Below are 13,137 nucleotides of genomic sequence, written 5' to 3'. Positions count from 1 at the left end.
ACAATTGCATTACTTGAAGCACCCGGTTTCTACGTTTCTGCCTTTCTGCAAGTGCAGGTGCAGGTGCAGGTGCAGGTGCTGGCGGGAGTGCACTTGCAAGCAAGCACATACCTACCTCAGACTGGAAGGCAGGTGGGAGGCAGCTAAGGCAATTAGCTGTACCTCACCTTCCATTCTCTGCACACATGGCAACAACACGACTGCCAGCCAGCGGTGAGTGCTGCTAAGGATGTTAGTGCGGGTGCAAGTGCAAGTGCAGGTGCAGGTGCAGGTGCAAGCGTTGCCAGACACGGGATGGCTATTTCCATCCCGCCTTCCTACCTTCTCAACATCGCACAGAGTTTGCGGATGCTGCTTCGCAAGGGCAGAGCTGTTTGTCTGGCTGCACCCAAGCTTCGCCTTCACCTTTTCTGTGTGTGTTGGGCTGTCAGAGCCTGCCTCGGAAGCTGCTCTGCCAGGATACCTCCAGGAAGCTACCCTGCCCGAATTTCCTCTTGTAGGCTCGCCTTGCTGCGCAAAGGGTGAAGGGAGAGGGGCCCAGTGCTCTCGACAGGAAACGCTACCGCTGGGCCCCTGTTCCTTCGGATGAAAGTCTCCGAAACTGGACAAGACCTGGCTTGACGCTCTGGTCGCCGCTCCTATCGTTTGCTGAGGTGCTCTGCTGAGTCTGCTCTTGTTTTCTGCCGATTGCCTTCCCTGCAGCAACTCAGCCCGCGCGGTACGGTACACGATACCAGATGCATGTGTGGGATGCGAGCTGGAAAGCTGCACTACCTTACCTTGGCTGGCTAGCTGCCACTGCTACTGGGTATCTGGGCCTTGCTTTGCTTCTCTGCGGCGTTTTCGGCATTAGGACATGTGCCAAGGTTCGTATGATCATGTTTGGTAACAATTCCATGGTGTAAAAAAGGTTACCACCAAACATAGCGCGCCACGGCCCAGATCAGTCTCCAAAGCTCAGTGCGCTGCGCAGTGCCTATCTGCTGCAACGTGGGCCGCTGAGCTTTCTGACGCTAGAACCAGCCGGATGCCGGACACCAGATACCCCCTCCCGCTCGACCTTCCGTGCTCTCTGTCCAGCACCAAGCAGCCGCAGCCACAGCCAGAGAGAGAGAGGCATGAGACGGTTTTTGAGGCCAGGGAGTCCCTCATCAACTCTCCCTGGAAGGCTCGAAGCCAAGCCCTTCCCTCCCACACGACAGATCCCTAGCGCTGATGACTGGCTCGGTGAGCACAGGCCAGTAGCAGGACAGTGACTGGCAAGAGGGCAGGTCCGGGAGGTGACACTGACATTGCCCGGGAACCAACGCATGGAGCTGGATGGCCCGGGTCTTGTTCCCTTTGGCTGAGGGCCTGCGTGGCATGCCTAGCTTGGCTGGCATCCATGGCTCTTTGGCGCAGGGGTGGGAAACAGGGGGAGCTCGGGAGCGCTAGGTGGGGAAGTGAGGGGCACCTCACACCTCACACACACACACACACACACTGGACACCACACCACAAAGCCCAGGGCAGCTCACCACCACCGAAAACATGCCCCTCCGCGTCCTACCTAGCCAGCTGAGGTGCGCTTGAGCCTGCCTTCGCCATTGGCGCACCACATTCTGCCAAACCTTCTTAACCCCGCTGCTACGATAACTGCGACCTGCCTCAACTTACGGAAACAGCATGTCTTCTGTTAGTGTTTTTCTTTGCAATCTTTTGTTTGCTTATTCTTGCTACCTGCTTACGCACTTACTAAGTACGTGAGCCTTTTGGCCAGGCCCCGTTTCAAGCACAACTTCTCACGTCTGTCTACCCGGTATGCCCGGCTTGACTTACTGAGAGACTACGAGATCGCCATCACTCTCAAATCGACATCGACCGATGTTCTGGATCGTCAAGATGGGAATACGATGCCAGATCGCCGATGAGAAGCTCCGAATCATCGCAAACCGGGGCCATGACTAGCATCAAGCCCCGTCCGCCTGCTTCGACCCATATCGCGGCCCGAGAACGAAGCAATTCCAACTTCAGTTTACCCGATATGGGAGCAAATCCTGCTGTACTGTGTTAGTTGAATGCCTTCTCAGCCGCCTCGAGCAGCAAGATGCCGCCCCGTCAACATTGAGGCAGAATCCGTACCTTTCCCCGCCAGACAGCCTCGCAAAACGGTGGCCCGACTGGGCCAGACGCAAACAAACAAACAGATCAACCGTCGGCGTCACACAACAAGTTCGTGGCTGTCGAAGTTTCCAGAAATCCCCTGTTTCTGTACCATGATCTCCTTACCCAGCCCCAGCCAGGTCCAGGTACCGGGTCTGTACCGCCCAGTCCCTGCAAGATGTGATACTAATATGGACCCTGAGATTGTCACACGCTCGCCTCAGTCTTTCATCAGCTTAGACTGCCAAGTGCCGAACACATCGACGAACGACAGATGAGAGATGCAACTCAATCGGCTGCCGTTTGTTCAGATGGTTGCGTCGCGTAACTAACTTTGGGTCGCAAGGACGGATTTGGTAAACGTGATGGAGTGGGAGTGGTCACTCAGCCAGTATCAATGGTGGGGTGATTGCGGCACCCATCTCCGACTCATGTCCGGCCCTGAATCGGCCCCGGGCCAACCGTCGCAATTCCATTGCCTGCCGTGTCCAACATTCCAGGTTTCTTACCAGCCCGCCTTGCACCGCCGAGACCGTGTGGTCCCTGATCGGGAAAGAGATTTACGTCCCCTGCTTCGACCGCCCTCGACACGTGTATGCGCTTAGAAATGTTCTGCTAATAACGAACCACCCAAATTTTTTCTTACAGGAACTGAGGACCCTTCATGCATTCTTGACCTCAGCATCGACGAAGCATGGCGTCAGAAGCCCGCAATGAAACCGGTTGGACCCCAAGAGATCCGCACGGCGCAACCTCCGAAGTTCAGAGACCACTGATATTTGAGCTTCATCCTTCGCACCCTTGGTTCATTGGCATTGAACCACACTTTCTATGTCCAGGAATCCAGGCTCGATGTCTCTGTTTGCTATCTACGCGTCTCAGATCGGGCTCTGTTGTTAGTGAGCCATCACCATCATTGAGGAGCACTGCTCCAGTGCTGGATCCTAATGATCGACCGGGTCCTGCACGCTCGTCTATAAAAACAGGCTATAGGGCTTTGAGTGACGTCATCCCGGTGAACTGAAAAGTTTTCAAAAAAGGCAGCGTCTGATGTGGCAGCCAAGGCCCACCAGATACCACTTTGGCGAGTCGTTCGGAAGGGGAAGCCATCAAGATGAACCATCCGGAATAAGTCTTCCTACCAGTAGCTGACTGACCAATTGAATGCGGACCAAGCCTGATAAAGCGGTCAATTGACTTTCGACTGGGGTCACGTAATTCTTGAACCATCTGCACCGATTCCCCCTCGATGGGAGCATCGAAAAGGGCCTGGCAGACGAGGACGGGATACGCGATCCAAACCACCGTTAACATAACGTTTTGTCGATCACTTGGAACGGTTCATTCCTTGATGGAACCCTGAAGGGTCCTCCTGCTTATCTAATTCAGGTAATTCGACCCCGCTTTTCACCTGACAGCGCGATAAGTGTTGGCGCGAGGGGCCAAAAACGCGACGGCGAATCACCCCCTCCCCGCCATCTTGACACGACTCTACTGCGTCCCTGTCCTGCACGATCCCGCTGTCAGCACAAGCAACCTGTGGGCCAATTACTTCTCTACCTTGGGGCAGATCAAACCCTTGCTTTCTCATACCGCAGCGCACCAACAAGAACGTAGCATCCGCCAACAAAGCCAATCCTCTCAAGATGGCCGAAAGTACCTCTACCCCGCGCATCACCGCGCAGTACCTTGACAACTACGTCGGCAAGAACGTAATGCTCGTCGGCAAGGTCGTGCAGCTGCGCGGCGACTCGGCGGTCCTTGATGCCGACGGCAACGTCACCGCCATTCTGAACCGCGTTTGTCCACACCGTCTCCTGTAACTTGAGCATCGAGATATTAACGCGCTTTACTCAGGACGTCCACCTCACCAATGGCAATGGTGCTCAGATCGTCGGCAAGGTCAACCCCGACCTGTCCATCAAAGTTCTCTCCTCCAGAGATCTGGGATCTGGCGTGGGTACGTCGGCCTCGTTTCCTAACCTTTGGCTCCATGTCTCGTAGTCTCCTGCGGCAATACGCAGGCATTCTCGTTGAGCTTCTGCTCATCCGAGAAGCTTTTTGCTTTATGCCGCCCAGCCCCCATTCACTCAACGCTAACATCATCTGCAGACTACTCACTTGCCTCCGCCGTGGTAGAGGCAACTCACCAACACAAGCCCCTTTTCGTCTTCGACAATTGACCGCCCCAGCCGTCCGGACGCGTGTACGGGAGCAAACAGGTCACTATCCCGGCGACGCCCCGTAAATCCGCACCCGCATCCGCACCCGTGACCCGGCCGGCGACGGCGACGGCATCCGCCACGCAGCAGCAGCAGCAGCAGAAGCTACCGCAGAGAGAGTTACGATATCATGAACCGCCACCCACCCCCGAACTTCCTTCGTCTGATTTCACACAAAAGCATCACCAGCATTCTACCCCGCAAACGCCCTACTCACAAGCACAGAGACGCTATACCGAAACGCCTCCAAGATCATCCCAGCGTCAACGTCAACATCACCAGCAAGAAAGCAGTGATGCGGGAACATCAACCACTCGACCACCGTCCCGCCCATCAGATTTACTACCAACTCCACCATCCCCTGAACCGTCTAAATCTACCACCAGGTCGAAGGACACGACTTCGGGACGTAGCCACAGGGACGGAAGGGAACGCAGGCACCGCAGGCATAAATCACGCCCAAAGGAATCCGAAGTCGGTGTGAATGAGGTTGTCGACGACTCGGAGCTTTTGGGGGCCATCCTGGACGGCATCGGCCGAATGACCGTCGGCACTATCGCCATGCGCATGGACGATGCTGGAAGGTGGAGGATCCGTCGGGACTCGGGGGATGATAGTACTTAGCATCTGCTCTTGACTGTGTCTAGATCACGAACACAAAACGTCTTGATGATAATGAACAACTTTCTAATCTCATATTTGGGGGCCGAATATCCTATTCAAGCCCGCGTTCGTGCCTAACTGACTACTACAAGAAGCTCCTAAACACCAGGTGACCGATATCCTGACACTGCCGGCTATGTTTACCTAATAGCCTTCCTCGTCCGCCATCAATTCGTGAACTGCTTCCACAACCCCGAGGAGGGCTGTGCTAGTCAAACCAACTTTAATCCCTTCATCAACACCGTCCCTTGTATTCCACCACGCAGCGGCTCCGCTATCGCTGCTTCTGGTGCCATCCAAATTCCTGAATGCCATTTTGATTCTCGATGTCACCAACTCCCCATCCTCGGTTCCGGTCGTGTCAGTGCTCTCTCGCTCCCTGGAAGACACATCAGCCGAATCGTATTGCCCATCTCCCCCTTTGAGACACCGAATTTTGCGTGTGAAGCGTTCGAGCACCGCGACCCGTTTCTCGGCAGCTTCTGCTCGCCCCTTCCACATGGCACACTCGCGTATTGCCGAGCGTAACTGTTCGCTGAGCAGGCCAACATCCATTTCGTCTCTCGTCTCCAACTGACGACGAAGCGAGGCAGTCTCCTCCGTCTTGGCGTCTACTTGCCTTTGCAAGCTGCGAATTTGCGCGTACAGCATCGAGTTTCCTCCGGGGCTTTCCGGGCGTGGAGCCATTGTGTATTCCCCAAGTTGGCGCAGTGATGGCGTAGATGGAGGCCGAGGAAAGTTAACATGCTGGGCAACAGGTGGCTGTTCAAGATGTCGGGTCATTGTACCTAAGCTTCGTAGGCCTCTATCATCGTTCAGATGCGGGCCTTTCGCGGCAGACTTGTGGTAATTTTGGAGGTCGGGGGTTTGTCGAAGCTGGCAGGAAATGGGGGTTTCTGGGTGAGCAGGCGCGTGTTCAGGCCGGCGGCCAACTTGGCGGACAGTTCTGGGTCGACTGCTCAAGTTGAAGCTCTGATGGTTTTGCTCCTCTTTTGTCTTGCCAAGGCTCCAAGATGATCCCATGGATGCCAAAGACTTAGGAGACGGTTTCTCAAGTCTAGAACGATCGAGATTTGGCGCAGTCTCGCTCGCTCGAGGCCCCGTCATCGGCGAAGGTGCATAAGACGAATCCATAGAAGCCACTTCAAACATCGCGGCGATGGCCTTCACGCTGTTAGGCTTGGAGGTTGATTTACGCGCAGGTGTAGACACTCTGGATGGTCCTCCGGATGTCCGCGCTGGCGTCACCACCGGTCGCAAAGAAGAGTCTCGGGACCGCTGCGCAACCTCCTCCGCTTTGGACGCCAAGCTTTTCGGTGACGACTTTCTCTTATATGATTCATTTATATATGGTAAGCCAGCATGCGATTCATCTCCCTCCGAAGGTATCCCGACGGAGCCATTCCGGTGGTGAATGTTGATATCCTTGTCTCTTCGCAAAATCGTCTGCAAACCCTCTTTCGCGCAAGAATCATCTGCTGGCAGCTTATCCTATAACGCCATGGCCGAGTTTGCGCCGGTATTTCGAGACCTCTGAGGGACCGTCATTTCAGCGCAGTATTCCTTCGGAGTGATTTGAATGGAGCTGTTGTCATCGAACTCCATGTAAGTCTCGTCGCTATGCCGCGGGGTTCGAGGGTTAGGTCGCTCGCGTTCGATATCCGACTTTCTAGGCCGACGGACGTCGCTGTCTGATAAACATTTCCACCCTGCCACTTTCTGGAAATCACGCGTTTGGGTCCCTGCGTTCGCAACCACAGCCTTCTGCACTGGGACGTTGGGCTTTGAATTTTCCTGAGCCACGTCGGATCCACACAAGCTCCTTGCTGTTGGAGTTAAAGAATCACTCCCACTCAATCTGATGATGGTTCGAGGACTCATGTCATCAGGTACGATGTGTTTTTTCTTGGGCGTTCTTGGTGTTGAGCTGCCGGACGAACCACCGCTTCGACCAGTTCCAACAAGTCGACGTAAAGCTGTAGAGACTAATCCAGCATCTTTCCCTCCGTTTTCCTCCGAGACTTGCTCCAAGGATCTCTCAGACAGACGGGTCTTTTGCCCATGGCCAGTTTCGCTGGCTTCCTTGACGTTCATGGTATTTAACGGCTCGCTTGACTGGTGGACTGTCGATCTAGACGAAGTTCTCTCCGGAATGAGCACGTCATGTACCCGAGTATTGTTGTTCGGGTGCTTGCCGTGGCGTCCAACTCTCGTCGGTGTTTGTACATCGGGAGTACTGCCAGATGTAGGATGAGAGATTTCGCAGCGATTCCCCTCTGGAGGACCGCCCGTGATCGACGATGTAGAGGCCGCTGCCTGACTTGCTTCCTCTGAGGCTCGCTCCGCCTTTGTACCTCTGGTCCTCATGGAACTGGTCTTGGAAAATCCTATCTTAACATTGCTTTGCTTGCTCCCAATTCTCTTGACACCATGGTTATTCGCCGCGGATTCTTCTGCAGTGGGCGACAACGAGTGGAGTGATTGTTGAGGCGGAAGTCGGTTCGGGGATGGAGAAAGAGACACTTGGGGTCGGACCTTTTGGACGTCAAGTTTGTGCGTCGGACCGTCGGGTATCGCCGAACGTGCCGGTGTCCCTATTCGTGTTATCTCGTTAGTCCAAATTTCACCCAGAGAGCAGGCTAGCCTACTGCAAGTTGGTGTGGGAGAGTCTGGAGTTGGAGATCCATCCCGATCAATCGTGGCTCCCGGCGTGGCCGACTTGCTTTTCCATCCTCTGGGCAGTCCAATTGTAAACGGGTCGGAGCTGGAAGACCAATGGGATTTGTGACGGGCCTTTTTGTCCACTCCTTGATCAATCCTAATAAGTATTCTTAGATCCCTCATGTTCTTGACGACCTCCCTCCAATTGGTGATGAGCATCTCCGCAATTTCGTTCGCGACATGGACCTTGTTTATCGCTGGAAGTGGTGGTTCGTCTTGTGCTTTCGCTGTGCGCTGTCGTTCTCTTTTTAACTGCGGCGGCGTGAGGGGGAAAAGTAGAAGACCAGCAGACGGGGTTGCCAATTTCATGGTATAAGAATCTAGAAGATCACCAACAAGCAGGGGTCCAAAGACGATGCCTAATGCGGTATATCCCATGAGATCAGACGTGGGAAGAGGATGACCCCGCTCGTCTTCGCGGGCTGCCGTCTCCCCAGCACGGCCGATGACAGAGAGAAGACCAAATACGGCGCATATCAGTTCTCGCTGGAATTGTGATTTGACGGTACCGATTGCTAGTGCGATGAGGCGGGCTCGAAGCTTCGTCTCTTTCGTTCTGCTTAGCTCGGGCTCACCCCGAAGCTGGCATTGTATGGCCACCAGTGCATCGAAAAGCGAAAGTGTACCCAGGATACCGCCAGGGAGAACGGAGAGGAACTTCTTGAAGGCTGACGCTATGTCGTGTATTCCGACGTTGATATGGGTCGGGAGAGACGCGCAGCGAATCGTATTGGTAACTTCTTCACCAGCCTTCTCGTCACAGTAGTAGTCGAAGATTGCATTGATTCCACGGATTGACCCTGGAATACGAAAGATTCCGCGGGTTTCCGGTCCTGTTCACTGTAAGGTTATGATCATGTGCAGGAGGCAGGAGGAAGAGCATACCATACTGGACCAGATATTGAGCCGTGGCCCTGAAGCAAGTCGGCAACATGAGAGAGCTAGGGGCATACGGCTCTGGCAAGTAGAGGAAGTTCTTGCCGCTGAGCCTAACCATCGTCTGAAGATCAACGATTCTGCGTTCCGGTCTTCTATGCGCAACCATATTTAGAGCAAGGTCACTGATACTTCGCTTGTGCTTGATCGACCTGGATGGTCGTCGAGAAATGGACGGCTGTCCAGATGAAGGTGAACGAAACATTCGCGACCACCACCTCCGCTTTTCTGACATGGCCGCAGGTGTCGTTGGTCGCTGGAGAAATTAGCCTCTTGTTGTCACACTTGGGAATATTCACTTACTCCTTCAAAATCCCCGACAACAAGAATTCGGATTCCATGCTGTCATATCGCATTAGCGATAATCGACCATCGGATGGGGATGAAGGCACTGCGCTAAAGCAGACAGGTTTTTTGTTACCTTTTTGGCCAGACGATTGTACTCTTGAACAAAAAACTCCCGGCTCTCGACCACATCGGTGTCTGGGAACAAGGCTAGGTCCGCGGCAGAGGAAGTCCACGTTGCGCTGCTTGGCAGAGCCCGGTTGCGACGGTTGTCCCTGTTGGCAAGTGCGGGAAGTGTGGTCGAGTTGGGTACGCGCTGTCGATCGGGGCCATCATGTATTGAGAAAGACATCACTGGCAGTTGAGGAGGTAATGTGCTCGTAGGTGCTGTGCTAGGCTTCTGGCTCGCAGGGGTCGCAGTCTCTGCATCGCGAGACGCGGCCGAGGATATCGATGGGTCGGGGCGATAATGCTGCATCGCAAAGGAGTTGCGCAAATGAGATGGAGACTGAGCAGGTGAATTGGATGCAGCCAGCTCGGCTCGGGATACAAGTTATGTTATGCCCAACCGCTGCAAGCTTGCGAGTGAGGTCGGAGTGGCTGATCAAGTTTGATGGGGAGGCGTTTTGTGCCTGGATTCAGGCTGTCCAAAACAATAAAATGGCTGAAAGAAAGTTATCATCAGTCTGCTCTTGCCTCCTATCCCGAGAAACGCGACAGCCTCAACTGGATCGCACCTTCCCGGCCCAGCCTACCTGGATAGCAAGATGATATTGCGAGCCAGCCACTGGTGACATTGCCTGCGCCGTTGGCCACAAGATGCACCTTCCCGCGCAAACGACAAACCTTACGTAGGGTGCAAGTCGGAGCCCGGGTGGCATGAGGCCAGAAACAGAAAGGTACGCTGAGGAGTTGGTATCGACATGTTCTCATTTCGTGATGCATCCAGGTAGCCGACTGCTCCATATAGACCTTCCAACCCTCTATAATGAAGTGAAAGAAAATGTTAAATATGCGCACCATCTGGTATTCCTCCCAGTTACGCCCCCATACGCCTGGCACATGCTCATTACCATGTCTACCGTGTCCCATGTCATTCCAGCGAGGATCCGTCGCTCTTTGGTTCTATGTAAATTCCATTCTTTCTTTTCCAACTTCATGTTCATTTGGTGTCGTCCTCCTCCCCGTACAGAAGAACGTACTTGAGGATGTCGGACAGGGAAATCACGCCCACGAGCCGGTTTTCATCATCCACTACGATCAGACGATGCACTCGTGACTTGCGGACAGTGTCGAAGATGGAGTCTAGTCTGTCGTCAGGGCTGCATGTGTAGATTCCCGGGGAGTCATCGGGTCTCCTGCACAAGGCCTCGCCAACACTGGACGACAGCTCCTCATACGCGCCACCCTTGATGCATGGAATGATGTCGACAGCCTCGAAAACATTGAGCAGCCGATTGTGCTTGTCGACTATAGGGACACATGAGATGTTATACTTGACCATCGAGTCTACAACGTCCAGGACGGAATCGCCCATCTTGGCCGTTGCCAGCTTCTTGTATGTGCCCAGACCGATCTCCCTCAGCGACTTCTTCAGCAGCACCGTGTTATGCTCGTTGTTGACGGCGATAAACTTGAGGATTCTATACTGCGTAATGACGCTGACAACCATCTCGCGGCCGGTTTCGTCGTCGACGTCCACGAGAGGAATTCGTCGTGCGCGGGTCTTGAGCATCCGACGGCAGGCCTCGTAGAGTGGTCTCATGGGGTTGACAGAGACTGTTTCGAGCGGAGATACGCCGATAGCCTTCTCGATATCTACAAAAAGCCGTTGGTTAGTGGTCCCCAGCAAGCGAGCTTGTCCTCATCACGAACCTCGCAAGCTACTCAGGCGAAACTGTTCCAGCTTGCTCATCTCATCAGGAAATTGACAGTAGTACTGAATGACGTTGATGTAGTCGGTAGCTGTCAGAAGACCAGCGAAGGTCGAGTTGTGCGAATCCCATAACGGCGCGGAAACGATTGCTACGGCGAAGGTCAGAATGGACAGCTCGGCGCATTCAGGCGGCATGACTCGTACCATTTTGAATGAGGATGTTGAGACTCTTCTTGATCAAGAGGTCATTGTCGAGGACGATGAGACGGAAGGATAGCGGCAGGACATCGTAGCTGGTCCGAACTTTGAGGAACTCGCGGATCGCTTTCTGGGCAGACAAGCATAATTAGCCACGGGTCGTTGCGGTCTGAACGTGCCTCTCGCGATGGCGGCGGGCGGATGGCAAAGCGCAACCCCGCATGCGCAGAGGCAGCAGGTCAGGGCAAATTCGGGTCGCAGGGCAGCATTCGGCATGGTGCTCGAGGGGAAAACGGGCGGCGGAAGGGTGTTATCAGCTTACCAGACCCTGCATTTGGTCCTTATCGAGAGGGCTCGGGGGCTTTTCAGGCATTTTGCGAAGCACAGAGGGCGGTCTTGGGCGTAGGTAGGATGAGGGCGTGACGAAGGGAAGCTCGTGACTTTGTGGTCTCGCGATGGACGCAGCAGTAGCGACTACGGGCGGTTGTAGTGGACCAGTACCGCTAGGCTGTTGCTGATGCGACATGGACATGGAGCCAGGGCCGGCATTGTCCTTCGACGCGGAGGACGCGGAGGAGGGGTCGTCCATTGTGTCGTCGTGCCGTACGAGGAGGGCTGGCTAATGGCGCGCGTGGCCCCTCTGGACGTGGACGGGACGGGGTACGGGGGAACTGGTGTGGGAGGAGAGAGCGGGAGACAGGAAACGGGAGACGGACGGCAGAGGCGGGAGTTCAGAGACAAGGACGGAATTTTGCGGTCGAAGAATCGGACGGGTTGGGCTGGAACTAGAACTGACGCATTGGTGATTTTTGTTCCCTTGTCGTTCTTTTTTCCTTCCAGGTTCCTTCTCTGTTCCCCTCCAGCGGTGGCAGATAGTAGAGGTGACTAGCAGTGACAGCGGCGGCGGGCGTGGCAGGTGGCAGCAATGGACACTCAGTGACAGCAGCAGCAAGTACCTTTCCACAGCCCTGGCGGCAGACGAACTGACGACTGCATCCCTCCTGTCTCACCTCGCCTGTGGCAGCCATAGATAAGGATAAGGATAAGAGCAAGGACTGGATCTACGAATACCTGGAGAGCCTACGTGCCTACCTGGAGAACAGCCCGGACGAGCACCGATGCCTAAGACAAGGGTGGCGTCGACCGTCTGATTCTGGGGTTACTGGCTTCTGACGTAGGTTGGCGCTGCCGCTGCCGCTCCGGCGACGATGACCAGTCCAGTGGAAGTCAACGAAGTGATGCTTATAATTAGCGCTTGGCACTGCAGCTTGACGGGTGCAGCGGCTTCAGTTCCGAAGGACAAGAGAGGATGATGACGGTTGTAACGGGAGCCGTCGCCATTGGAGATGGCTTCAATGATCCGCCGGCTGCTATGGGCGGAGAAGATTACACGCGCGAATGAAGTACACACACGACTTGAGCCACATGCAGACAGACAGCGGCCATCAACAGCTACCTCCAGCGGTAGTAGCTGCTCCTTCCGGCATCTCTTTCCTAGGTCGTTGAATGAACTGTGCAGCGCCCGACGAGTAGCGGCTGGAGCACAATCTCACTGGGACGAGATCACTGCTGCATCTTGCCGTGCGGTGGCCAGATTCCGCGCCGTTGCCATCCGACAGTCTTTCTTTCTCTTCCCCCGAGCAAGATTGTCTCTCCCGGATTGATATCTTGCCAGGGATAGCTGCAATGCGAGACATGCCGACAAAAAATTCCCCTCATGAGTGCCATGCGACACTCGATTGTTGTGGAAAGGCATCACCTTGCGATTTCTCATTACCCAATAGACTCTATGCTGTCTGTTACGGAAACCCATCCATGCCTCATTCAGCCAGCGTCTCCGCGGGTAGGCTCGCGTGATATTGGACCCTGGAGGCTCCTGTGCATTCAGGGTAGCAGCACACGGGCAAGTCATCGGGTCATTTGAGGGGCAACATCGCGGGTAGAAGAGGGTGTGCTCTTGTTGTAATGTTCGTCTGAAGCTTCTCTTGCCTGGCAATCGTGCAGGCGCCATGGAGGAATCAGCGTACCAAAGCTTCTCATGAAGCACGTACTCAAGATAAGGTCTTCGCTGTCATGTGCCGATGGGTACATTCC

The 13,137-nt window shown here is 54.7% G+C and overlaps 3 protein-coding genes across 3 annotated transcripts; 1 reads left to right on the top strand and 2 right to left on the bottom strand.

Moving 5' to 3' along the window:
• Window positions 1–3,788: 3,788 nt before the first annotated feature.
• Window positions 3,789–4,325, top strand: ssb3 (Replication factor A protein 3; the record flags this gene model as incomplete). The annotated part of the gene is made up of 3 exons (XM_037319806.1): window positions 3,789–3,941; window positions 4,000–4,102; window positions 4,255–4,325. 3 exons carry the CDS (start codon window positions 3,789–3,791, stop codon window positions 4,323–4,325), a joined length of 327 nt encoding a protein of 108 aa, XP_037180609.1.
• Window positions 4,326–7,939: 3,614 nt separating this feature from the next.
• rga6 (putative Rho-GTPase-activating protein 6) lies at window positions 7,940–8,745 on the bottom strand (the record flags this gene model as incomplete). The annotated part of the gene is made up of 3 exons (XM_037319805.1): window positions 7,940–7,975; window positions 8,085–8,581; window positions 8,634–8,745. 3 exons carry the CDS (start codon window positions 8,743–8,745, stop codon window positions 7,940–7,942), a joined length of 645 nt encoding a protein of 214 aa, XP_037180610.1.
• Window positions 8,746–10,131: 1,386 nt separating this feature from the next.
• SNF4 (5'-AMP-activated protein kinase subunit gamma) lies at window positions 10,132–11,632 on the bottom strand (the record flags this gene model as incomplete). The annotated part of the gene is made up of 4 exons (XM_037319804.1): window positions 10,132–10,787; window positions 10,845–10,994; window positions 11,050–11,173; window positions 11,366–11,632. The coding sequence occupies 4 exons, from the start codon at window positions 11,630–11,632 to the stop codon at window positions 10,132–10,134; spliced, it is 1,197 nt and encodes a 398-aa protein (XP_037181587.1).
• Window positions 11,633–13,137: the final 1,505 nt, after the last annotated feature.

The sequence above is a fragment of the Colletotrichum aenigma genome (assembly GCF_013390185.1).
Source record: "Colletotrichum aenigma strain Cg56 chromosome Unknown KSG_Cg56_contig03, whole genome shotgun sequence".
Classification (NCBI taxonomy): domain Eukaryota; kingdom Fungi; phylum Ascomycota; class Sordariomycetes; order Glomerellales; family Glomerellaceae; genus Colletotrichum; species Colletotrichum aenigma.
This window is presented reverse-complemented; position numbering and strand designations above follow the sequence as displayed.